General features: G+C 38.3%; 1 protein-coding gene across 1 annotated transcript in view; it reads right to left on the bottom strand.

Annotated features, from left to right (window-relative positions):
* Window positions 1-15,974: 15,974 nt before the first annotated feature.
* Window positions 15,975-26,960, bottom strand: part of LOC110443724 (cytoplasmic tRNA 2-thiolation protein 2-A-like) — a 24,754-nt gene continuing 13,768 nt past the window's right edge. The window contains exons 6-15 of the mRNA XM_021488104.1: window positions 26,263-26,459; window positions 25,906-26,041; window positions 25,086-25,135; window positions 23,735-23,816; window positions 21,086-21,177; window positions 20,779-20,842; window positions 20,210-20,367; window positions 19,502-19,565; window positions 16,526-16,584; window positions 15,975-16,220 (exon numbers count right to left, since the gene is read on the bottom strand). Coding sequence (XP_021343779.1) covers window positions 16,166-16,220; window positions 16,526-16,584; window positions 19,502-19,565; window positions 20,210-20,367; window positions 20,779-20,842; window positions 21,086-21,177; window positions 23,735-23,816; window positions 25,086-25,135; window positions 25,906-26,041; window positions 26,263-26,459 — 957 coding nt within the window. The 3' untranslated portion in view covers window positions 15,975-16,165. The remainder of the gene's footprint in view (window positions 16,221-16,525; window positions 16,585-19,501; window positions 19,566-20,209; window positions 20,368-20,778; window positions 20,843-21,085; window positions 21,178-23,734; window positions 23,817-25,085; window positions 25,136-25,905; window positions 26,042-26,262; window positions 26,460-26,960) is intronic.

Here is a 26,960-nt window from a genome sequence, read left to right as displayed (position 1 = left end):
GTATGTAGATTACTCAATATTCCACAATGCCGTACCGTACCGAGTGTCCCTGACGTCCTCGTCTTCCTGCCAACTATGTAGCTGGCCTAGATTCTGGAGGTATTACTCAAACACCACAAAACCACAGGGCCAGTGAATGGGGAGAAGGAGTAGATTTAACCCGTGTCTGTGCTGGCGTGGTGCCCCGGATTTAAACACGTTGGTGTGGAATGCTGCGTTTACTCACCACACGGAATATAAACACACGGTACTACAAATAGGTCCAATATCTTTGGCGTACGGCAGTGTTGTTTACATGTGACGTAACGCTGGTACTATCCGGGATGTGATATTCACAACCTCCCCATCAGGTAGACAAGAATGCCAGTCATTTCAGACCAATCATCACAGGCACATGCAGACATCATTTAGATATTTCCCTAAACGACAAATAAGGGTAAACATTTACCGTGTCCTACTTCGTTGGTGTGCACGTGCAGTCCATGTTGGTGACTGAAGCCCAATACAAAACACGCATATGAAATCGAAATCCTATCAAGATTTAAAACTGTGACATCGCCATATTTTTATTTTTATACTTAAATTCCAAACTATCGGTTTTTTGAAATAGCGCGCCAAATGAACATAGAAAACACGTCACTTTAACCTTCTTTGGGAATCCAGAAATTTGGTAGTAAAGCAATGTTTTCTGAAAAATGACAATTTTGTATGAGTATATATTACCGTAGCCACGAGTTTGTATAAATATAAGTTCAATATCGAGAACAGCTAAGAAAATAAGACGATCTGTTGTCCATAACATTTAAGAACTACCTTTTTTCGCTTGCCCCTTTTTTCCGGCACTGTCTCCCTAAGAACCTATACTACCGTGTCAAAGTAAATATAACATTCCAGTGAGATTACACTATAAAGTGACCCCTAAATGACCTTGTCGTCTGTAGGTACCGTCTTCATATGTCCCTATCGCGGACGCAGTACCCTAAAACACACCCTGTGTTGAAAATGTTTGTAACGTCTTCGTTAATATTTAACTCAACATAAACTTATATCTACACTACACAACTGTGCACCATACACCTGTACACCATACACATATACACGATACACCTGTACACCATACATCTGGACAATATACACCTGTACACCATACACCAGTATACCATACACCTGTACACCATACACCTGTACACCATACACCAGTACACCATACATCTGAACAATATACACCTGTACACCATATACCTGTACACCATACATCTGAACAATATACACCTGCACACCATACACCTGTACACCATACAACTGTGCCCCATACACCTGTACAACATACATCTGTACACCTTACATCTGTACATCATACACCTGTTCACCATACATCTGAACAGTATACACCTGTACACCATATACCTGTACACCATAAACCTGTCCACCATACACCTATACACCATACACCTGTACATCATACACCAGTACACCTGTGCACCATACACCATACACCTGTACATCATACACCAGTACACCAGTACACCAGTACACCTGTACACCTGTACACCTGTACACCTGTACACCAGTACACCAGTACACCAGTACACCTGTACACTATAACCTGTACACCAAACACCTGTACATCGTACACATGTACACCATACAACTGAACACCTGTACACCAAACACCTGTACAACATACACCAGTACACCTGTACACCATTAACCTGTACCCCATACACCAGTACACCAGTACACCAGTACACTGTACACCTGTACAACATACACCATACACCTGTACACCAGTACACCTGTACACCATAACCTGTACACCAAACACCTGTACATCGTACACATGTACACCATACAACTGAACACCTGTACACCAAACACCTGTACAACATACACCAGTACACCTGTACACCATTAACCTGTACCCCATACACCTGTACATCATACACCAGTACACCTGTACACCTGTACACCTGTACACCAGTACACCTGTACACCATAACCTGTACACCAAACACCTGTACATAGTACACATGTACACCATACAACTGAACACCTGTACACCAACCACCTGTACAACATACACCAGTACACATGTACACCATAACCTGTACACCAAACACCTGTACATAGTACACATGTACACCATACAACTGAACACCTGTACACCAACCACCTGTACAACATACACCAGTACACATGTACACCATAACCTGTACACCAAACCCCTGTACATCGTACACATGTACACCATACAACTGAACACTTGTACACCAAACACCTGTACAACATACACCATTAACCTGTACAACATACACCTGTACACCATACACATATACACCATATACTTGTACATCATACACCAGTACACCTGTGCACCATACACCTGTACATCATACACATGGACACCATACACCTGTACATCATCCACCTGTATATCATGCACATGTATACCATACACCTGTACACCATATACCTGTATACAATACACCTGTATACCATACACCTGTACACCATAACCTTTAAACCATACATCTGAACAATATACACATGTATACCATGTATACAGGTATATGGTGTACAGGTGTATGGTATCCAGGTGTATGGTGTACAGGTGTATATTGTTCAGATGTATGGAGTTGTGTACAGGTGTATGGTGTACATGTGTATAGTGTACATGTGTATGGTGTACAGGTGCATTGTGTACATGTGTGTTGTGTACACCATACACATGTACACCACACACCTGTACACCATACACCTGTACACCATACATCTAAACAATATGCACATTTACACCATACACATGTACACCATACACCTGACACCATACACATGTACACCATACACATGTACACCACGCACCTGTACACCATACACCTGTACACCATACACATCTACACCATACACATGTACACCACACACCTGTACACCATACACCTGTACACCATACATCTAAACAATATGCACATGTACACCATACACATGTCCTCCATACACCTGTACACCATACACATGTACGCCATACACATGTACACCACACACCTGTACACCATACACCTGTACACCATACACATCTACACCATACACATGTACACCACACACCTGTACACCATACACCTGTACACCATACATCTAAACAATATGCACATGTACACCATACACATGTACACCATACACCTGTACACAACACCATACATCTGAACAATATACACCTGTACACCATACACCTGGATACCATACACCTGTACACCATATACCTGTATACCATACACCTGTACACCATAACCTGTAAACCATACATCTGAACAATATACACATGTATACCATACACCTGTACAACATACACATGTACACCATACACCTGTACACAACGCAAACGTTATATCACCTTTGTATTAATTACATGACCGCGGTTTATCTCTGTCTAATTTAGTAGACACCGTTGTAAGCCGCTAATTTAGATCACGCGTGACATTGGGACAAAACACAGAGGTCACTTTGACCGATTTGTACAAAGAAGAACAAATGATTACTTTGGGTTGTGACCTGGATTTCTTTGATATATCTTAATCACCATGATCGAGTTAGACTTCCCTTCCAGGGGGCGTATCCCCGGGAACCTCGTCGGTCATTGGCTGAGCAGTTCTGCTTGCCGGACATGTCTTGTTTAGCTTGTTAATTAGGTCACAGTGATCGAAGTTCTAGGTGTTATTGATCAGCTGTGGTCGTTACTGCTGTGAACGGTGATGGGTCTGTATCGATCCGAGCTCCCGACTCAGGTCACTCTGCCATGTTGACCGTAATGTTAAGTAAAATGGAGCGTGAACTTGAGTTTGCAGCAATATCGATCTGCGGGGTCAGTATCCTACATACTAGTAGCCGCCGTTACTACGCTGGCCGAACACCCTAGACCGAACTATTTTGGTGGAAATAAGTCAGCATAGTAAATTAATGTCAATACAATACATCGGTAGATTCCCAGGGTTTCCTCGTGCTTGACCATATATAGAAGTAATTAATAAGCGTGCTGTAGAACAGAAGGAAGGAAGTTGTAATATAAGGGGCGCAGTTTTAATTATTTTCACACAGGATTAGAAAGTAAATCGACGACCTTCTTAGCAGACAATACCACCGAGAGAAGTAGGAAGGCTGCGTAAAATCAGATGACTTCTTTCAAAATAATGATAAGTGGTATAACAGCATGTGTGTAATGAGTGATTCTAAACACGTGAAGTAATAAGTGATATTACACACATGCTCTAATGATTGGTATTGCACACGTGCTGTAATGAGTGGTATTGCAAACGTGCGCTAATAAGTGGTGGTCGCACGTGCTGTTATAAGTGGTATTGCTCGTGCTGTAATGAGTGGTACTGCACACTTGCTGTAATGAGTGGTATTGCACACGTGCTGTTGTGAGTGGTATTACACATGTGTTGTTGTGAGTGGTGGTACGCACGTGCTGTAATGAGTGGTACTCCACACTTACTGTAATGAGTGTTTTCACACCTGTGTTGTTGTAAGTGGTATTGCATATGCTGTAATGAGTGGTATTGCATACGTGTTGTTATGAGTGGTATTGCACGTGGTGTAATGAATGGTATTGCTCGTACTGTTAAAGGTGGTACGCACGTGCTGTTATAAGTGGTATTGCTCGTGCTGTAATGAGTGGTACTGCACACGTGTTGTTGTGAGTGGTGTTTCACACGTGTTGTTATGAATGGTAATGCGTGTGCTGTAATGAGTGGTATTGCACGTGCTGTAATGAGTGGTACTGCACACTTGCTGTAATGAGTGGTTTTGCACACGTGCTTTTGTGAGTGGTATTACACATGTGTTGTTGTGAGTGATGTTGCAAACGTGCTGTAATGAGTGGTATTGCACGTGGTGTAATGAATGGTATTGCTCGTACTGTTAAAGGTTGGATTGGTCGTGCTATTATAAGTGGTATTGCTCGTGCTATTATAAGCGGTATTGCTCGTGCTGTAATGAGTGGTACTGCACACGTGTTGTTGTGAGTGGTGTTACACACGTGTTGTTATGAATGGTAATGCGTGTGCTGTAATGAGTGGTATTGCACGCGCTGTAATGAGTGATTGCTCGTGCTGTAATGAGTGGGATTGCTCGTGCTGTTATGAGTGGAATTGCACACGTGTTGTTATGAGTGGTGTTACACACGTGTTGTTATGAATGGTATTGCGTGTGCTGTAATGAGTGGTATTGCACGTGGTGTAATGAATGGTATTGCTCGTACTGTTAAAGGTTGGATTGGTCGTGCTATTATAAGTGGTATTGCTCGTGCTGTAATGAGTGGTACTGCACACGTGCTGTAATGAGTGGTATTGCTCGTGCTGTAATGAGTGGTATTGCTCGTGCTGTTATGAGTGGTGTTACACACGTGCTGTAACGAGTGGTATTGCTCGTGCTGTTATGAGTGGTATTGCACACGTGTTGTTATGAGTGGTGTTACACACGTGCTGTAATGAGTGGTATTGCTCGTGCTGTAATGAGTGGTATTGCTCGTGCTGTTATGAGTGGTGTTACACATGTGCTGTAATGAGTGGTATTGCACACGTGTTGTTATGAGTGGTGTTACACACGTGTTGTTATGAATGGTATTGCGTGTGCTGTAATGAGTGGTATTGCACGCGCTGTAATGAGTGATTGCTCGTGCTGTAATGAGTGGTATTGCACGTGCTGTAATGAGTGGTACTGCACACTTGCTGTAATGAGTGGTATTGCACACGTGTTGTTATGAGTGGTATTGCACGTGTTGTAACGATTGGTATTGCTCGTGCTGTAATGAGTGGTATTGCACACGTGTTGTTGTGAGTGGTGTTACACACGTGTTGTTATGAATAGTATTGCGTGTGCTGTAATGAGTGGTATTGCTCGTGCTGTTATGAGTGGTGTTACACATGTGTTGTTATGAGTGGTTATACACGTGCTATAGTTGTACTATACACGTGCTGTAAAGAGTGAAATTATACACGTGCAGTAATTAGAGGTGTTTCACGTGCTGTATGAGTGGTTACAATCCATATAGCGTAATAACAAAATATATAGCGTAAACGCTAGTGCCAGACGTGTTTTCAATAGTCAACAGGAACAAAAGAGACATTAAATGGAAAAAAAAGGATCATAGTTGTACTCCCACAAAATGAAGAGGCCCGCGGGGCCTTAATGTTTCGACGAGATTCATAGGGGTTGATTTTTTGGGAACAACTCGATCACTGTATCTAATGTAAAGAAGAAATACAAAAAAAGTCTCAGGCGATCAACAATTATTCTTTGCATGATGCAGTGGTTCGTTAGAAGAAGTCGAAAGTGTCTCAGCTATCCAATGATCAGATTCACGGAAAGTGAAATCACTTAGGGATCACACTGTAAGGGACATATATGTTCTCTTTTTAGAAATCAACTATGTTTCAGTTATAAGAGGCTAGGCCGGCCATTTTTGATTTCCTTATCGGCACGATACGTTACCACACTTGGTGGTGAGTTTATAAGGAACATCTGTACATATATAGTTTCGCGTCAACTGCTAATTCGATTTGTAACGGACAGTGGATGACGCATGATCACGTGTGAAGGCGGATAAAAAGCCATCTTGTGAGCTAAATCCGGAAATCAGGTGATCCAGAAGGGTGAACATTTCCTGAGCCACACGTGGCTCCCCTTTACACCACGAGCGCTTATTAGTGCTGTCCTGTCATATTCGCGCTTTTGATTCAACTAGTGAATTATAAAAAACCGTACTTAATGCATGTTATAGGACATAAAGCTGTAACGTGTTATTAACATTTCCATGGATACGTCGATTTTATGTACGATATTCAAGTTACGTATTTTGGTACGTGTATATAAAATATTAACGTGCCTTGGGATTCGTACCGCCCCCGCCCTCCATGTCTACACACACGTCATATCGTATATCTAATTCTGACGTTGGCTGCTCACTGATGAAATGGTTAGGAACTACAATTTCACCGGCCGGACACACGGCGAAATCTACTGACAACGTTCAATCTTTATAAAAAAAATCCCACTTTGTAACAAATTGAAGCCCTTCTCTCGTCACAGTTTCTCTCAACTCTTCGGGGTTTCATTATGTCTAACGCCTGTTATATATGATCATCTTATATTCAAATCAACTGAAAAAGCAGAAAGATAATAAAATTACCTAGATTCGAAAACAGGCAAATATAGTAACATCGTGAATTTTTACATCTGAAAGATCGGGACTAGCCGCTCATCCACGTTGTTACAGGTGGTGCAGTGTCCGGCTTCCTGTTCTTATGGCATTTAATACATCAATGTTCTAGCTATTATTGTAACCATGCCCTAATCCTGTTCGTTTAGCTGTGACCTACTTCCTGTTCTTAAAGTTGGGGCAAATATTTACTTCCTGTCCCTTTAGTTGTCACCGTGACCCACTTCTTGTGCTTAAAGTTTTTGCAATGTCCCATTTTCCGTTAAATAAAATTCACCATGCCCCTCGGGATGATTATTTGTTTGTCTAATCCTCGGCAGGGCCCCGGGTTAGACAATCAAACAAATCACCCCGAGGGCTGGGCATTTCTCTGTCACATCCTTAAAGTAGGGGTAGATTCTGAAAGTCACAATGTCCCACTTCCTGTTTGTATTGTTGTCGCAGACACCACTTCCCAGTCTTGTTGTCATCGTGTCCTATTTCCTGTTCCGCCTCTTGTTCTTGTGCCTCCCTTACTATTCTCAGAGCTGTCACACTTACAACTGTTTTGATTGGAAACACGTGCCCTTCATTGTTGATGATATCAGTTGTTTGACTAGACACTCAGAAAAGTACTTTAATTAGTGTAACCCAGTTGGACAAATCACACTATGATGTGGGCCGGATCTCAGATTGGTATCACAAAGGTGGCATATTACCGAGCTATACGCTAACTGTCAGAGCTACATGCCCCTCACACAGGCACCATCGCCTGGTAACAGTCAGAGCCATTTATACTAATCAAGTTTTGATTTTCAGTCTCAGAAGTATGCTTCGTTGATGAAGGCAAATGGCAAACATCATACAAACTGTGTTCTACACCCACCTCGAAATCTCCGAGGACATTAATCGGGTGGAAATCCACTGTTCTGGAAATAAAAGCAGCGATGCGGCCAACATCACGCGAATATTTATTCCAAGCAACATAAGTACATGTATCGAAATCTGAGGAACTCGAACATCCTTAGAGTATATCGTCAACACGACCTAGAATCCAGTTAAGGTGAAACACGCGCATGTTTCCGATCCAAACATCAATTCGAATCCGGGGTGGGCGAGGAATCAGATTAGCAGCAAAGGTTACCAGCGATGTGTACTCATCTTGCAGTTTATATACGTCTGTTAAGATAGAATTGATCTTAAAAACGAATAACATACTATTATTGAATATCATGAGTCAATGTCAAAGTTATAAACGTGTTTCATATAGCATAAGCATGTCCAAGAGACAGGGCGCCGTTTTACTTTTTATCCAGCGTTGTTATCTTCTGTTTCCATGGTTTCTGTGTTCCCTATTCTATATGACTTAGCGTTGCTATCTTCCGTTTCCTTGGTTTCTGTGATCCCTATATTATATGACTTAGCGTTGCTATCTTCTGTTTCCTTGGTTTCTGTTGTTCCCTATTTTATATGACTTAGCGTTGTTATCTTCTGTTTCCTTGGTTTCTGTGATCCCTATTTTATATGAATTAGCGTTGCTATCTTCTGTTTCCTTGGTTTCAGTGTTCCGTATTTTATATGACTTAGCGTTGCTATCTTCTATTTCCTTGGTTTCTGTGTTCCCTATATTTTATGACTTAGCATTGCTATCTTCTGTTTCCATGGTTTCTGTGTTCCCTATATTATATGACTTGGCGTTGCTATCTTCTGTTTCCTTGGTTTCTGTAGCGTTGCTATCTTTTGTTTGCTTGGTTTCTGTAACGTTTCTTCCTTATGTTTCCTTGGTTTCTGTCTTATATTTCCTTAGTTTCTGTAGCGTTTCTATTTAATATTTCCTTGGTTTCTGTAGCGTAGCTACCTTATATTTCCTTGGTTTCTATCGTATATTTCCTTAGTTTCTGTAGCTTTTCTATCTTATATAACCTTGGTTACCGTAGCGTTTTTATCTTATATTTCCTTGGTTTCTGTAGCGTTTCTATCTTATATTTCCTTGGTTTCTGTAGCGTTTCTATCGTATATTTCCTTGGTTTCTGTAGCGTTTCTATCTTATATTTCCTTGGTTTCTGTAGCGTTTCTATCGTATATTTCCTTAGTTTCTGTAGCGTTTCTATCTTATATTACCTTGGTTACCGTAGCGTTTTTATCTTATATTTCCTTGGTTTCTTTACGGTTGCTATCTTATATTTGCTTGGTTTCTGTACCGTTTTTTTTCTTATATTTCCTTGGTTTTTGTAGCGTCGCTTTCTTATATTTCCTTGGTTTCAATTGGATATTTCCTTGGTTTCTGTAGCGGTTCTATCTTATATTTCCTTGGTTTCTATAGCGTTTCTATCGTATATTTCCTTAGTTTCTGTAGCGTTTCTATCTTAAATTTCCTTGGTTTCTGTAGCGTTTCTATATTATATTTCCTTGGTTTCTGTAGCGGTTCTATCTTATATTTCCTTGGTTACCGTAGCGTTTTTATCTTATATTTCCTTGGTTTCTATAGCGTTTCTATCGTATATTTCCTTAGTTTCTGTAGCGTTTCTATCTTATATTTCCGTAGTTTCTGTAGCGTTTCTATCGTATATTTCCTTAGTTTCTGTAGCGTTTCTATCTTAAATTTCCTTGGTTTCTGTAGCGTTTATATTTTATATTTCCTTGGTTTCTGTAGCGGTTCTATCTTATATTTCCTTGGTTACCGTAGCGTTTTTATCTTATATTTCCTTGGTCTTTGTAGCGTTGCTTTCTTATATTTCCTTGGTTTCAATTGTATATTTCGTTGGTTTCTGTAGCGTTTCTATCGTATATTTCCTTAGTTTCTGTAGCGTTTCTATCTTATATTTCCGTAGTTTCTGTAGCGTTTCTATCGTATATTTCCTTAGTTTCTGTAGCGTTTCTATCTTATATTTCCTTGGTTTCTGTAGCGTTTATATCTTATATTTCCTTGGTTTTGGTAGCGTTGCTACCTTATATTTCCTTGGTTTCTATTGTATATTTCCTTAGTTTCTGTAGCGTTTCTATCTTATATTTCCGTAGTTTCTGTAGCGTTTCTATCTTATATTTCCTTGGTTTCTGTAGCGTTTCTATCTTATAATTCCTTGGTTTCTGCAGCGTTTTTATCTTATATCTCCTTGGTTTCTGCGGCGTTTTTATGTTATATTTCCTTGGTTTCTGTAGCGTTTCTATCTTATATTTCTTTGGTTTCTGTGGCGTTTCCAACTTATATTTCCTTGGTAATCGTAGCGTTTTATCTTATATTTCCTTGTTTTCTGTAGCGTTTCTATCTTATATTTCCTTGGTTTCTGTAGCGTTTCTATCTTATATTTCTTGCTATTTTCTGTTTCCATGGTTACTGTGTTCCCTATATTATATGACTTAGCGTTGCTATCTCCTGTTACCTTGGTTTCTGAGATCCCTATTTTATATGACTTAGCGTTAGTTTAAACATATTTTTATTGTCGTAAATAAGGACAATTAGGATTGAGCACAAGTTTTGCCAACTTAGTAACGCCCTCTCCTTAATACATCATGTTGTATAATACATAATGGACAGCAGTGAATTAACTTTATCCGATCATATAGTAGAAACAGCGAGGGAAGGAAAGCAAGAAGAAGAAGGGTAAAAGATAGGTAGGATCATCCCCTAAATATATATATAATATACAAACCCATGTAAATGTTTAAAACAATATTTGGTTAACAGTAATCTGACTGGCTGGAAAAACATCAATCAACACTTTCATAAACTGTGTCCATCACATTCCATAAAGCTGTATTCTGTAGATCCACTCGTAACCGTTCCGTGTTCTCAAAGCCCTTCCTCCATACCAGCCAGATCAGATACACAATTATTCAAAATTATGTAAACATATTAACATTGATATTCATACTATATTATATTATATTTATTTCACAAAGTATAAAGGATATTAGAAACGAATAAAATAAGAGGGGGGGTGGGGGAGTGCTCAAAATGTCAAAACCTGCCAGTACCGTCGATATAGACTTGCACCATTCTTGCAATGTTTGAGTTTGCCTCATTATTTAAATCTATATCACCCTTTAGAATTAGGTCTAATGACATATCTACTGGATACCATGCTAAATTCTGCAATAAGGAAAGGCGTCGGATGTGGTATTTAGGGCATGTGAAGAAGAAGTGATACGAGTCCTCGCATGTGTGTCCACATTCACATCGTGCTGAAAAAGTAAGATTAGCCCTAAAAAGACCATAATTGAGAGTACTTGCCCTGTTTCTTAATCTACAATGAAGAATATTTAGCCTACGCGGACCAAAATTGAGAAAGCATGGATTACATTTAGTTATTACATTATTCAACTTATGTATATTTGATTTGAACGAGTTCAGAGTTTGGGACTGTCTTATGGTTGTGTCTAAATTATTCCAAAGATCAACAGTTGAAGGAAAGAAAGAGTTGCGCATAGTTTGGAGTCTATACCGTTGCTGCCGCAATGGCTGAGAATTTCTTAAATTACAATGAGTCAGATCTCCAATATTTTGAGGTAGGATATTACATAAGTATGCGGGTGCAGTGCCAAGTTTTATAGTATAAAGGAGGGACAGTTTTCTGATTTCTCTTCGTTCTGACAATGGTAGCCACCCAATTTCTGCATATAACAATTCGTTTTTTGTGTACATTGGTAATCCTGTGACAATACGGGCCGCATCTAGTTGTAGTTTTTCAAGATTATTTGAATTGATAGCACCACAGTTATCCCATACCTCACAGCCATACTCTAATATTGGTCTAATATATGTTAAATACAATTTCTTTAAGTTATCCCTTTTTAAGTATAAATTTCAATTTGCGAAGTGTTGCTGTGTATTTTGATACTTTCTTGATAATTTCGTCTATATGCTTGGACCACTTGGCATCACTTCTTAGGAAAACGCCTAGGTGCTTATGTTGATCGGTTATTTCAATAGGGATGTTATTGAACGTAAACAGAGGTTGATAGGGTAGATTTGAAAAAGATACTAACATAATTTCCGTCTTCTTAGGATTGAACGACATAAGCCAATCTTTTGACCATTTTTTTAGAGTTTGTAAGTCGTTGTTTACCACATGTACAATATCATCTAGAGTTTGTGAAGAGTATGATAATGACGTGTCGTCGGCAAAGAGACGAGACAATGATGTGAGTTCAATAGATATATCATTTATATAAACGAGGAAAAAGAGAGGCCCTAGAACAGATCCCTGAGGGACACCAGCATTGACTGTTTTTAAGGACGAGTTAGAACTATTTACATAGACAGACTGTTTTCTGCATGACAAATAATTAGTTATCCAATTAAGTATATTTCCTGACAGGCCATGTTGTTTCAGTTTGTAAATAAGACCTTTATGCCAAACTCTATCGAAGGCTTTAGAAAAGTCACAGAAAATAAATGCTACATGTTCATGATTTTCTAAGGATAAAAGCATAGAGTGGTAGAGTTCTATAAGTTGATGAGTACAAGAGTGATTTGGTCATATACTATATACTCAGCATTGCTATCTTCTGTTGCCATGGTTTCTGTGATCCCTTTTTATATGACTTAGCGTTGCTATCTTCTATTTCCTTGGTTTCTGTGATCCCTATTTTATATGACTTAGCATGGCTATCTTCTGTTTCCTTGGTTTCTGTGTTCCCTATTTTATATGACTTAGCATGGCTATCTTCCGTTTCCTTGGTTTCTGTGTTCCCTATAGTATATGACTTAGCATGGCTATCTTCTGTTTCCTTGGTTTCTGTGTTCCCTATTTTATATGACTTAGCGTTGCTATCTTCCGTTTCCTTGGTTTCTGTGATCCCTATTTTATATGACTTAGCATTGCTATCTTCTGTTTCCATGGTTTCTGTGATCCCTATTTTATATGACTTAGCGTTGCTATCCTCGGTTTCTGTGATCCCTAATTTATATGACTAAGCGTTGCTATCTTCTGTTTCCTTGGTTCCTGTGTTCCCTATTTCATGACTTAGTGTTGCTATCTTCTGTTTCCATGGTTTCTGTTTCCTATTTCATGACTTAGCGCTGCGATCTTCTGTTTCCATGGTTTCTGTGTTTCCTATTTTATATGACTTAGCATTGCTATCTTCTGTTTCCCTGGTTTCTGTGTTTCCTATTTTATATGACTTAGCGTTGCGATCTTCTGTTTCCTTGGTTTCTGTGTTTCCTATTTTATATGACTTAGCGTTTCGATCTTCTGTTTCCATGGTTTCTGTGTTTCCTATTTTAAATGACTTAGCATTGCTATCTTCTGTTTCCCTGGTTGCTGTGTTTCCTATTTTATATGACTTAGCGTTGCGATCTTCTGTCTCCATGGTTTCTGTGTTTCCTATTTTATATGACTTAGCATTGCTATCTTCTGTTTCCATGGTTTCTGTGTTCCCTATTTTATATGACTAAGCGTTGCTATCTTCTGTTTCCATGGTTTCTATGATCCCTATTTTATATGACTTAGCATTGCTATCTTCTGTTTCCATGGTTTCTGTGATCCCTATTTTATATGACTTAGCATTGCTATCTTCTGTTTCCATGGTTTCTGTGTTCCCTATTTCATATGACTTAGCGTTGCTATCTTCTGTTTCCATGGTTTCTGTGATCCCTATTTCATATGACTTAGCGTTGCTATCTTCTGTTTCCATGGTTTCTGTGTTCCCTATTTTATATGACTTAGCGTTGCTATTTTCTGTTTCCATGGTTTCTGTGTTCCCTATTTTATTTAACTTAGCGTTGCTATCTTCTGTTTCCATGGTTTCTGTGTTCCCTATTTTATATAACTTAGCGTTGCTATCTTCTGTTTCCATGGTTTCTGTGATCCCTATTTTATATGACTTAGCGTTGCGATCTTCTCCCAAAGTATTTGTTTTTCTGGTTCCTGTTTCTCCCGTTTTATTTTTGTATATTGTATTTGTATAATATTTTCCCCCCCTTCTATTTCTAGTTTCATAATTGTCTCCCAAAATTGTTTTCTTGGCTTACATATTTTGTTTTTGTGACTGTGTAAACTCTTTCCCTTACATATTTTGTTTTTGTGACTGTGTAAACTCCTTCCCTTACATATTTTGTTTTTGTGACTGTAAACTCCTTCCCTTACATATTATGTTTTTGTGACTGTTTAAACTCCTTCCCTTACATATTTTCTTTTTGTGACTGTGTAAACTCCTTCCCTTACATATTTTCTTTTTGTGACTGTTTAAACTCCTTCCCTTACATATTTTGTTTTTGTGACTGTTTAAACTCCTTCCCTTACATATTTTGTTTTTGTGACTGTGTAAACTCCTTCCCTTACATATTTTGTTTTTTTGACTGTGTAAACTCCTTCCCTTACATGTCAGTGCTTATTTGTTCCTCTCAAATCAGCTGCTGTCAATACCTTTCAAAACTATTATATAAGCCATGATGTGATTTTTGTTTGGAATATTAGACCCAAGACAAGGATAGTTTATGTTCAATTTTATTCAAATACTGGTACAATTTGATTATAAAGTTGATAACATATATTAATAACTTTTTGTAAGGAAATTTTCCCATAATTAAATAATACATGGTAGCATATTCCAATCAATCAGATAGTTTGTCATATTGAATTGTTTAGTATTAAGAACATCTGAGTCTGCAGGCACAAATCTAAATGAATTAATATTAAGTATAAAACATTCCACTATCTCATCATTGTCGTCTACCACTGTTACATTCCTCTGTCTCTCTTGTGTTAACATCACTCTCACAAAACATCCTAAATCAGACACCAGACTACTAAGGCTTCAAACCATTCTCAACCAAAGTAGAAATATATTGCAATTCATTCTCTGAATATTAATGATCCAGTAATAACTAGAATTTTGTTTTTGTGAACAAAAACATATGTCTCCCCTTATTAGCCAATAGAAAAACTCTGGTATACAAAATTAACAAAGGGTCATATCGCTTTATATAGTGGGGCACGAGACCCAAATTAAGAATTTGACACTCCTACTTACCCAAGATACATTAAAACTTTAGCAAGTTTGGTCAACGTAGGTGAAACTAGAACACTGACAGGTCAGTAAGGGCCCCGTCTTGTGGCAATATATCCCCATAATCATCAAGAAGCAATCTGCCCATATAGCTGAACTTGTCGTTTGACATTTGGACTTAAAAAAAATCGCAAGCAGACAAAATATACATTTTACATGGACTATGATGTGAGTCTTGTTTCCTTCCACTTCCATATTTGCTGGGCTAACAGTGACCTTGACCTTTGGTCCACTGACTTCTGTTTAATTCCGACCAACTTTGCTTCAAAGTATCATAACAAAATGTTCCCCAGTGAAAAGATACTGAATTTGACCTCATCCTTTGACCCAGTGACCTTGACCTTAAGTCAGTTGACTCTTCGTTAAATTCCAACCAACTTTGCTTCATAATGTCATAACAAAATGTTCATCAGTGAAAAGATACAAAATTTGACCTTGACCTTTGACCCAGTGACCTTGACCTTTGGTCAGTTAATACCTTGTTTGATTTTGACGCAGGTATACTTCAAGTTTGATTAAGATATCTTTAACGGTTTGAAATTTACGGGTCGGACAAGAATTTACTGAAAATGTGCACTTATTTGACCTTTGACCTTGAGGTGAAGGTCACAGTGACTTAATTCCAGTGCACTGCACACCTCCTGTGGGTGATGCATGCATACCCAAAGTTTCATCAAGATATCTTTAACGGTTAAGAAGAAGAAGAAGAAGAAGAAGAAGAAGCTAGCATTCAGCAATTCTAGCACTGCCCAATCACATACTCATTTTTCAAGCGGAGTAAAGTATCTTGCTCAAATATACAACACAGTGCCGTGCCGTGACTCCAACACGCAACCCTTCGGTAACGAGCCCAGCATCCTACCAATAGACAACTGTGCCTCCAGTGACATTCTTTACTTTTTTGTAGAATTTACTCATATGTCTTCCTAATTAAAATTAGTCATTTTTTCATCAAAATCTTCATCAACTGTTTTCTGGATCAAGAAGAAAATCTTGAATATCTTCTTTCATTTTGGACCTGTTGAAAAGGTAGTAAAAACCATTAGTTAACTGGTATATAGATGTTATTGATTGATAGTGTATCAAGGTCAATACTTTTTCCCACAGTTTATGCCCTTTTCTCCCTCTGTAATATAGATGAATGTATCGTAACAGCAAATATTAGTTTACATACTTTACAAAGTAATTACAAATGAACGGCAAAATGATCGTCTGAGGAATTCGGATTTTACCAGTGACAGGTAAACGTTTGACTGGGAGACAGTTTCCCTGTATACAGTCAATATATTTTTCGATCAAAACATGCAATAAACATTGATTTACCTGCGTATTCTATATGAAATCTGTCTGAAAAGTTTTTCTGGCAGTGCTGTAGGGTCTGCCTGTAAAACAGATACATATTATTAAAACACTGTCGCACAAATACGCTGAAAAATGTCATTAGGATAACTGGGATGAAATCAAACCTCGATTTATTGAATGAAATTTATTTTTCATGTTTACCTATACCCCCTTAAAACCCTATCAATTTTGTGACCCTGATTTTGTAAACATTGCTTTATATGCCTGCATGTTCATGATACCTAGTTCAATGATAAGCAGTAGATGATACCTAGTTCAATGATAAGCAGTAGATGATACCTAGTTCAATGATAAGCAGTAGATGATACCTAGTTCAATGATAAGCAGTAGATGATACCTAGTTCAATGATAAGCAGTAGATGATACCTAGTTCAATGATAAGCAGTAGATGATACCTAGTTCAATGATAAGCAGTAGATGATACCTAGTTCAATGATAAGCAGTAGATGATACCTAGTTCAATGATAAGCAGTAGATGATACCTAGTTCAATGATAAGCAGTAGATGATACCTAGTTCAATGATAAGCAGTAGATGATACCTAGTTCAATGATAAGCAGTAGATGATACCTAGTTCAATGATAAGCAGTAGATGATACCTAGTTCAATGATAAGCAGTAGATGATACCTAGTTCAATGATAAGCAGTAGATGATACCTAGTTCAATGATAAGCAGTAGATGATACCTAGTTCAATGATAAGCAGTAGATGATACCTAGTTCAATGATAAGCAGTAGATGATACCTAGTTCAATGATAAGCAGTAGATGATACCTAGTTCAATGATAAGCAGTAGATGATACCTAGTTCAATGATAAGCAGTAGATGATACCTAGTTCAATGATAAGCAGTAGATGATACCTAGTTCAATGATAAGCAGTAGATGATACCTAGTTCAATGATAAGCAGTAGATGATACCTAGTTCAATGATAAGCAGTAGATGATACCTAGTTCAATGATAAGCAGTAGATGATACCTAGTTCAATGATAAGCAGTAGATGATACCTAGTTCAATGATAAGCAGTAGATGATACCTAGTTCAATGATAAGCAGTAGATGATACCTAGTTCAATGATAAGCAGTAGATGATACCTAGTTCAATGATAAGCAGTAGATGATACCTAGTTCAATGATAAGCAGTAGATGATACCTAGTTCAATGATAAGCAGTAGATGATACCTAGTTCAATGATAAGCAGTAGATGATACCTAGTTCAATGATAAGCAGTAGATGATACCTAGTTCAATGATAAGCAGTAGATGATACCTAGTTCAATGATAAGCAGTAGATGATACCTAGTTCAATGATAAGCAGTAGATGATACCTAGTTCAATGATAAGCAGTAGATGATACCTAGTTCAATGATAAGCAGTAGATGATACCTAGTTCAATGATAAGCAGTAGATGATACCTAGTTCAATGATAAGCAGTAGATGATACCTAGTTCAATGATAAGCAGTAGATGATACCTAGTTCAATGATAAGCAGTAGATGATACCTAGTTCAATGATAAGCAGTAGATGATACCTAGTTCAATGATAAGCAGTAGATGATACCTAGTTCAATGATAAGCAGTAGATGATACCTAGTTCAATGATAAGCAGTAGATGATACCTAGTTCAATGATAAGCAGTAGATGATACCTAGTTCAATGATAAGCAGTAGATGATACCTAGTTCAATGATAAGCAGTAGATGATACCTAGTTCAATGATAAGCAGTAGATGATACCTAGTTCAATGATAAGCAGTAGATGATACCTAGTTCAATGATAAGCAGTAGATGATACCTAGTTCAATGATAAGCAGTAGATGATACCTAGTTCAATGATAAGCAGTAGATGATACCTAGTTCAATGATAAGCAGTAGATGATACCTAGTTCAATGATAAGCAGTAGATGATACCTAGTTCAATGATAAGCAGTAGATGATACCTAGTTCAATGATAAGCAGTAGATGATACCTAGTTCAATGATAAGCAGTAGATGATACCTAGTTCAATGATAAGCAGTAGATGATACCTAGTTCAATGATAAGCAGTAGATGATACCTAGTTCAATGATAAGCAGTAGATGATACCTAGTTCAATGATAAGCAGTAGATGATACCTAGTTCAATGATAAGCAGTAGATGATACCTAGTTCAATGATAAGCAGTAGATGATACCTAGTTCAATGATAAGCAGTAGATGATACCTAGTTCAATGATAAGCAGTAGATGATACCTAGTTCAATGATAAGCAGTAGATGATACCTAGTTCAATGATAAGCAGTAGATGATACCTAGTTCAATGATAAGCAGTAGATGATACCTAGTTCAATGATAAGCAGTAGATGATACCTAGTTCAATGATAAGCAGTAGATGATACCTAGTTCAATGATAAGCAGTAGATGATACCTAGTTCAATGATAAGCAGTAGATGATACCTAGTTCAATGATAAGCAGTAGATGATACCTAGTTCAATGATAAGCAGTAGATGATACCTAGTTCAATGATAAGCAGTAGATGATACCTAGTTCAATGATAAGCAGTAGATGATACCTAGTTCAATGATAAGCAGTAGATGATACCTAGTTCAATGATAAGCAGTAGATGATACCTAGTTCAATGATAAGCAGTAGATGATACCTAGTTCAATGATAAGCAGTAGATGATACCTAGTTCAATGATAAGCAGTAGATGATACCTAGTTCAATGATAAGCAGTAGATGATACCTAGTTCAATGATAAGCAGTAGATGATACCTAGTTCAATGATAAGCAGTAGATGATACCTAGTTCAATGATAAGCAGTAGATGATACCTAGTTCAATGATAAGCAGTAGATGATACCTAGTTCAATGATAAGCAGTAGATGATACCTAGTTCAATGATAAGCAGTAGATGATACCTAGTTCAATGATAAGCAGTAGATGATGAGCTAGTCCTGTATTATTACCATGTCTTTTGTTGTCATTCGACAACCGTAGCACAACACTGACATCACTTCGTCCTTCTTCAAACTGGAAAAATAAAACAAAGGTATTTTATAGTATCTAGATAACTATTGTACTCACTTGACAAATCTTAAATACTGAATTTATAAACATATTATCTCAGGAATTAAAGACGTTTATAGCTTATCCTGGAGGTCTATCTTTCAAAATTTTCATTACATCACTGTAGATATCTTTAATGGTTTAAAAGTTACAGCCCGGACAAGATGTTCTTGAAAAATGTGCACCTATATGACTTTTTATCTCCCTCCCCACAACAGGTGACCTTACCCCTCAGACTGTGTGTGACAGTTACCAGCCCCCTCCCTACAACAGGTGACCTTACCCCTCAGACTGTGTGACAGTTATCATCTCCCTCCCCACAACAGGTGACTTACCCCTTAGACTGTGTGTGACAGCTACCATCTCCCTCCCCACAACAGGTGACTGACCCCTTAGACTGTGTGTGACAGCTACCCTCTCCCTCCCCACAACAGGTGACTTACCCCTTAGACTGGGTGTGACAGCTACCATCTCCCTCCCCAGAACAGGTGACCTTACCCCTCAGCCTGTGTGTGACAGCTACCATCCCCCTCCCCACAACAGGTGACCTTTCCCCTCAGACTGTGTGTGACAGCGACCATCTCCCTCCCCACAATAGGTGACCTTACCCCTCAGACTGTGTGTGACAGCTACCATCTCCCTCCCCACAACAGGTGGCACTATCTCCACATCCATCGACCCTGCCGTTTTTCTTCTTGGAGATTAGAGATGAGAACTCTACTGCATTCAGTGCTGACGAGGCACCAACATCTGTATCCAGAGGACCCTTCAATGATAATGTTAATTGTCGGTTGATACACATATTTATCATCTTGGTGTGTAATATATTCAGTCATGAAACTTGACAATTTGGTGACAAAGAAACTGAAGAAATTATGAAATATCATGAAACTGTTCAATCATTCCCATCAGTATATTTTTTGTATGTAAATTTTTATATAGTTGCTGTTAATTTTATTTTTGATTTATATTTCTCACAGATACTTGCTATTCTAAATTCAATTCACTACTTAGACTGCTCCCTGTTTTATAAGGAGCAAATGTTGATTTCCAATTCACAGACACAACGTTAGAAATATCTCACAATAGAGTTGCCATTTCTGAAACAATATTGACAGCATTAAAAAACGTGGACTTGCTTCACAATGATAACAAACCAAACACAATGTTGACCTACCTGACACAATGCACAGTTGCTGTTTTCTCCATCCCTTTTCTCTGTACTTAACTTCTCTCCCGTCCTAAAACATCATATTTTCTTACAATACAACTGTTTTAAAGTCATTTAAAAATTCATATACTTCATAATATTTATCTTTGTAAATCTTATTTTAAAATTTTTTCATAGTTCTTACCTTGATAGTAATTATATTTCTATATCTGACATTGACATAAGAATTGAATTTTTCGTATGATGTCAACATTTTATTTGTGATATTACTTGTTAGTAAATATTAAACGCAAAACAGGACCATATTACACACCTCATGATGTTGCTGACGGTGGAGGGGTAGTCGGTCTGAAGTCCTGTCACAAACGCCTCGGTCAGGTGTTCAATGCTCGACCCTTCATGTGTCTGATAATAAAAGAAAATTTTAACATCAGGTGCCGACAAACTGAAACCCTGCATAATAAAATTCTATAATTAATGAATTCATGTATTTCAAAAGTTAAAAGACATTCATTACTATACTTACCTTGGTTGTGAGTGTCAGTAAGAACACAGACTCCACACCATGTAGGGACTATACTTACCTTGGTTGTTAGCGTCAGTAAGAACACAGACTCCACACCATGTAGGGACTATACTTACCTTGGTTGTGAGTGTCGGTAAGAACACAGACTCCACACCATGTAGGGACTATACTTACCTTGGTTGTGAGTGTCGGTAAGAACACAGACTCCACACCATGTAGGGACTATACTTACCTTGGTTGTGAGTGTCGGTAAGAACACAGACTCCACACCATGTAGGGACTATACTTACCTTGGTTGTGAGTGTCGGTAAGAACACAGACTCCACACCATGTAGGGACTATACTTACCTTGGTTGTGAGTGTCGGTAAGAACACAGACTCCACACCATGTAGGGACTATACTTACCTTGGTTGTGAGTGTCGGTAAGAACACAGACTCCACACCATGTAGGGACTATACTTACCTTGGTTGTGAGTGTCGGTAAGAACACAGACTCCACACCATGTAGGGACTATACTTACCTTGGTTGTGAGTGTCGGTAAGAACACAGACTCCACACCATGTAGGGACTATACTTACCTTGGTTGTGAGTGTCGGTAAGAACACAGACTCCACACCATGTAGGGACTATACTTACCTTGGTTGTGAGTGTCGGTAAGAACACAGACTCCACACCATGTAGGGACTATACTTACCTTGGTTGTGAGTGTCGGTAAGAACACAGACTCCACACCATGTAGGGACTATACTTACCTTGGTTGTGAGTGTCGGTAAGAACACAGACTCCACACCATGTAGGGACTATACTTACCTTGGTTGTGAGTGTCGGTAAGAACACAGACTCCACACCATGTAGGGACTATACTTACCTTGGTTGTGAGTGTCGGTAAGAACACAGACTCCACACCATGTAGGGACTATACTTACCTTGGTTGTGAGTGTCGGTAAGAACACAGACTCCACACCATGTAGGGACTATACTTACCTTGGTTGTGAGTGTCGGTAAGAACACAGACTCCACACCATGTAGGGACTATACTTACCTTGGTTGTGAGTGTCGGTAAGAACACAGACTCCACACCATGTAGGGACTATACTTACCTTGGTTGTGAGTGTCGGTAAGAACACAGACTCCACACCATGTAGGGACTATACTTACCTTGGTTGTGAGTGTCGGTAAGAACACAGACTCCACACCATGTAGGGACTATACTTACCTTGGTTGTGAGTGTCGGTAAGAACACAGACTCCACACCATGTAGGGACTATACTTACCTTGGTTGTGAGTGTCGGTAAGAACACAGACTCCACACCATGTAGGGACTATACTTACCTTGGTTGTGAGTGTCGGTAAGAACACAGACTCCACACCATGTAGGGACTATACTTACCTTGGTTGTGAGTGTCGGTAAGAACACAGACTCCACACCATGTAGGGACTATACTTACCTTGGTTGTGAGTGTCGGTAAGAACACAGACTCCACACCATGTAGGGACTATACTTACCTTGGTTGTGAGTGTCGGTAAGAACACAGACTCCACACCATGTAGGGACTATACTTACCTTGGTTGTGAGTGTCGGTAAGAACACAGACTCCACACCATGTAGGGACTATACTTACCTTGGTTGTGAGTGTCGGTAAGAACACAGACTCCACACCATGTAGGGACTATACTTACCTTGGTTGTGAGTGTCGGTAAGAACACAGACTCCACACCATGTAGGGACTATACTTACCTTGGTTGTGAGTGTCGGTAAGAACACAGACTCCACACCATGTAGGGACTATACTTACCTTGGTTGTGAGTGTCGGTAAGAACACAGACTCCACACCATGTAGGGACTATACTTACCTTGGTTGTGAGTGTCGGTAAGAACACAGACTCCACACCATGTAGGGACTATACTTACCTTGGTTGTGAGTGTCGGTAAGAACACAGACTCCACACCATGTAGGGACTATACTTACCTTGGTTGTGAGTGTCGGTAAGAACACAGACTCCACACCATGTAGGGACTATACTTACCTTGGTTGTGAGTGTCGGTAAGAACACAGACTCCACACCATGTAGGGACTATACTTACCTTGGTTGTGAGTGTCGGTAAGAACACAGACTCCACACCATGTAGGGACTATACTTACCTTGGTTGTGAGTGTCGGTAAGAACACAGACTCCACACCATGTAGGGACTATACTTACCTTGGTTGTGAGTGTCGGTAAGAACACAGACTCCACACCATGTAGGGACTATACTTACCTTGGTTGTGAGTGTCGGTAAGAACACAGACTCCACACCATGTAGGGACTATACTTACCTTGGTTGTGAGTGTCGGTAAGAACACAGATTCCACACCATGTAGGGAGTATACTTACCTTGGTTGTGAGTGTCAGTAAGAACACAGACTCCACACCATGTAGGGACTATACTTACCTTGGTTGTTAGCGTCGGTAAGAACACAGACTCCACACCATGTAGGGAGTTGTACATGGCAACTTCCTTAGAACTAAAGTCCCTGTTAAATACAATTAAAATATCCTATTATTATTTTAATAACACAAGCACCAGAAAAACATCATTTAGTCAGGTAACCACTACTGAACGTGTGACATTGATTTTGATGTTGATTTTTTTTTCACAAACTGATGTTAGGAGCTTGAAATTATAATTAAATAAAAGCATAAAGTTTCTTTTAAAACCTATTCTTTGTAATACATTTTTTCCAGACTGTTTTATGAAATGGTGGAACAGACATTTGTCAGAAAAAAACTTTCGTTAGCTGACAAATGTTATCGTCAGCAGACAAATGTTAATCAGAAACGTCCATCAAAGTTTAAATTTTATATCATAACAGATTGTTCCACGAATACTCTAACAGTATGATGGAACCACTCTAAGATTTTCCGAAAAGGCCAAACAAAAAACATTTGGTGTTTCCCGTATCCCTACCTACCTGATTTTTTTGTGCCTACCATTAACTTTTTAAGGCAATTTTCAAAGAGGCACTGTACAAATTAAGACCACTCGCCTATATAAACCACATGAAATTATTTTTTAAATTAAAATTTGTCACCTACCTGCCTACCCTAAATTTTTCAAACATGTTACAGGAAGACATATTGTTTTTTGTCTGGCCTAAGAAAACATTCAAATGTATTACAGTAAATCTTTGTTTTTTGTCTGGCCTAAGAGAACATTCAAATGTATTACCGTAAATCTGTGTTTTTTTTCTGGCCTAAGAAAACATTCAAATATATTACAGTAAATCTGTGTTTTTTGTCTGGCCTAAGAAAACATTCAAATATATTACAGTAAATCTGTGTTTTTTGTCTGGCCTAGGAAACATTCAAATGTACTACAGTAAATCTGTGTTTTTTGTCTGGCCTAAGAAAACATTCAAATGTATTACAATAAATCTTTGTTTTTTTGTCTGGCCTAAGAAAACATTCACATGTATTACAGTAAATCTGTGTTTTTGTCTGGCCTAAGAAAACATTCACATGTATTACAGTAAATATGTGTGCTAAGTTTTCACAACAAACTTTGTGTTGTGTTTACTTAGCGGCTATACAATGTAATGTATGTATCTATAAACAGGGTACTGGATACTCACAGAATTATCAATACTATCAATGTACTAACCTTGGTCTTTAATTGAAGATAGAGCATACATCTTTAATTAGACCATACAGATTACATGCATATAAAGGAAAATAAATCTTTTATAAGCTGAGAAGGAACATTTTATTAAGAAATGAAGTAAGCCCTGTGCTGACATACATACCTGATAGGTCGAACAAACATGACATCAGAATATCTGGTATCAGAAAACGCCTGAAAGTAATGAAAACTATATATTATTTTCTTCAGGTATTTTCACTCAATTATTCTCTAAACCAAAATAAACAAATAAATATACTATTTAATAAATAACAAAAGTTATGTTACTCAGTTTACACAGAAAATAGTATGAAGGCAAGTTGACATGGCCATTGTTGAACTTTTTTTAAAGTCTGCAATCATGTGGTGCTCTTTGTTATCTCCCCTTGATAGTACTAAACAATACCACGCTGAAGAAGCACACGATCTGTTACTTAGACCCCTTTACTTAGACCCCTTTACTTAGACCCCTTTCTCGTATCCGGTTTAACCAGTTGAAACGTTTGAACCTAGAAAGAAAACGACAGGCGCAGATCTGAATCGAAGCAGACCTCAGGAATATTCAGCACGTGTAGATTGAGAGGCCCAGACATACCTGTCTGAAACTAAAATGGTGACTATTGCTAGTTTGCGTTATGTCTTTATAAAACAATGACAAGCCACATGTAGTTTTTAAGATGTGTTATGTAATTCAGTGGATGCGTGAAAAAAGGGCATGATATTCTTAAAACATTGTTATTTATTCTCCGAAACTGCATTTTTTAGCTGTCTATAGTTCGATCCAAGTGCATTTGTTTATCGTGGAATACTTCTGCGCCACCTGAACCGTTTCAACAGGGATATGAGAATGTAACCTTACAGATAGGGCAAACACCAACTTAAACTAACAAAGTGGTTTATCACTATGACACTTTACAATAGTAACACATTGTCCATTAACTCACTGTATCCATAGCGACATGTGCGCCCCTTCCCTGTGATATATTTGACAGAAGGTTCACAGCCAGCCGAGTCCCACAGTGACCAGTCATGACCTTGGAGTAACCTTGAACATGGGCAACCTCCATCAGTAGCCTCTGTCTGAAAACATTCTATACATCTGAGTTTTTCATGGATTTTTACAGTAAGAATTTTTCAGGATTTTACTTAAGGATTGGCATAGAGTTAACATAAAGAGTCGCACAAAATCATTTACCGGTAATTATGTTATATTTATTAAATCAAATAAATTTTGAAAATCTTTGAAGTAAAAGATTGATGTACCTAGGTTTATAATTGTTTTCCCCTCAATTACAAAGTACCTTAATTTGTTGAGCATGTCCTCTCTGGCTGTGAGAGATTTGATGGAGGAAAACAATGCCTTGATCTCAACTCTTGCTTTGTTTAGGTTGTCGTCTGGACTCGCGGGGTCAGAGGTACAAACACTGGCCTGGTAAGATTCTGTCAGGCTGGACAGGTCAGCTTCAGACAAGTGTCCACCTTGGTCTAGACATATAGCCTAGGTAACAAAGACCATTTACAGTTAGTAGGGATTTAATTGTTATTATCATTCTTTTGGGAAGTGTAGTGATTCCCAGTGATGTTTACTAGTATTGTCAACATGGAAGTTTTAAAATGTTACAGAAAAGTTACAAATATAAACTGGCAATCAAATACCCATATGATATATCAATCAAACAGACAACGTGAAACTGGGTTACACAGCTTCACAGCTTTAAACTAAAAGTTGACTAGTTTCGACACATTAGATGTGTTGTAATCAGAATATATATGATACTAGGATCTCCCACTCCCCGTATGATATATATATATATGAGACTAGGATCTCCCACTCCCCATATGATATATATATATATGAGACTAGGATCTCCCATTCCCCATATGATATATATCTATATGAGACTAGGATCTCCCATTCCCCGTATGATATATATATATATGAGACTAGGATCTCCCACTCCCCATATGATATATATATATATGAGACTAGGATCTCCCA

The sequence above is a fragment of the Mizuhopecten yessoensis genome, unplaced genomic scaffold, assembly GCF_002113885.1.
Source record: "Mizuhopecten yessoensis strain PY_sf001 unplaced genomic scaffold, ASM211388v2 scaffold1961, whole genome shotgun sequence".
In the NCBI taxonomy this organism is placed as follows: domain Eukaryota; kingdom Metazoa; phylum Mollusca; class Bivalvia; order Pectinida; family Pectinidae; genus Mizuhopecten; species Mizuhopecten yessoensis.
The sequence above is the reverse complement of the archived record's forward strand: the minus strand, read 5'-3'. Positions and strand labels throughout refer to the sequence as shown.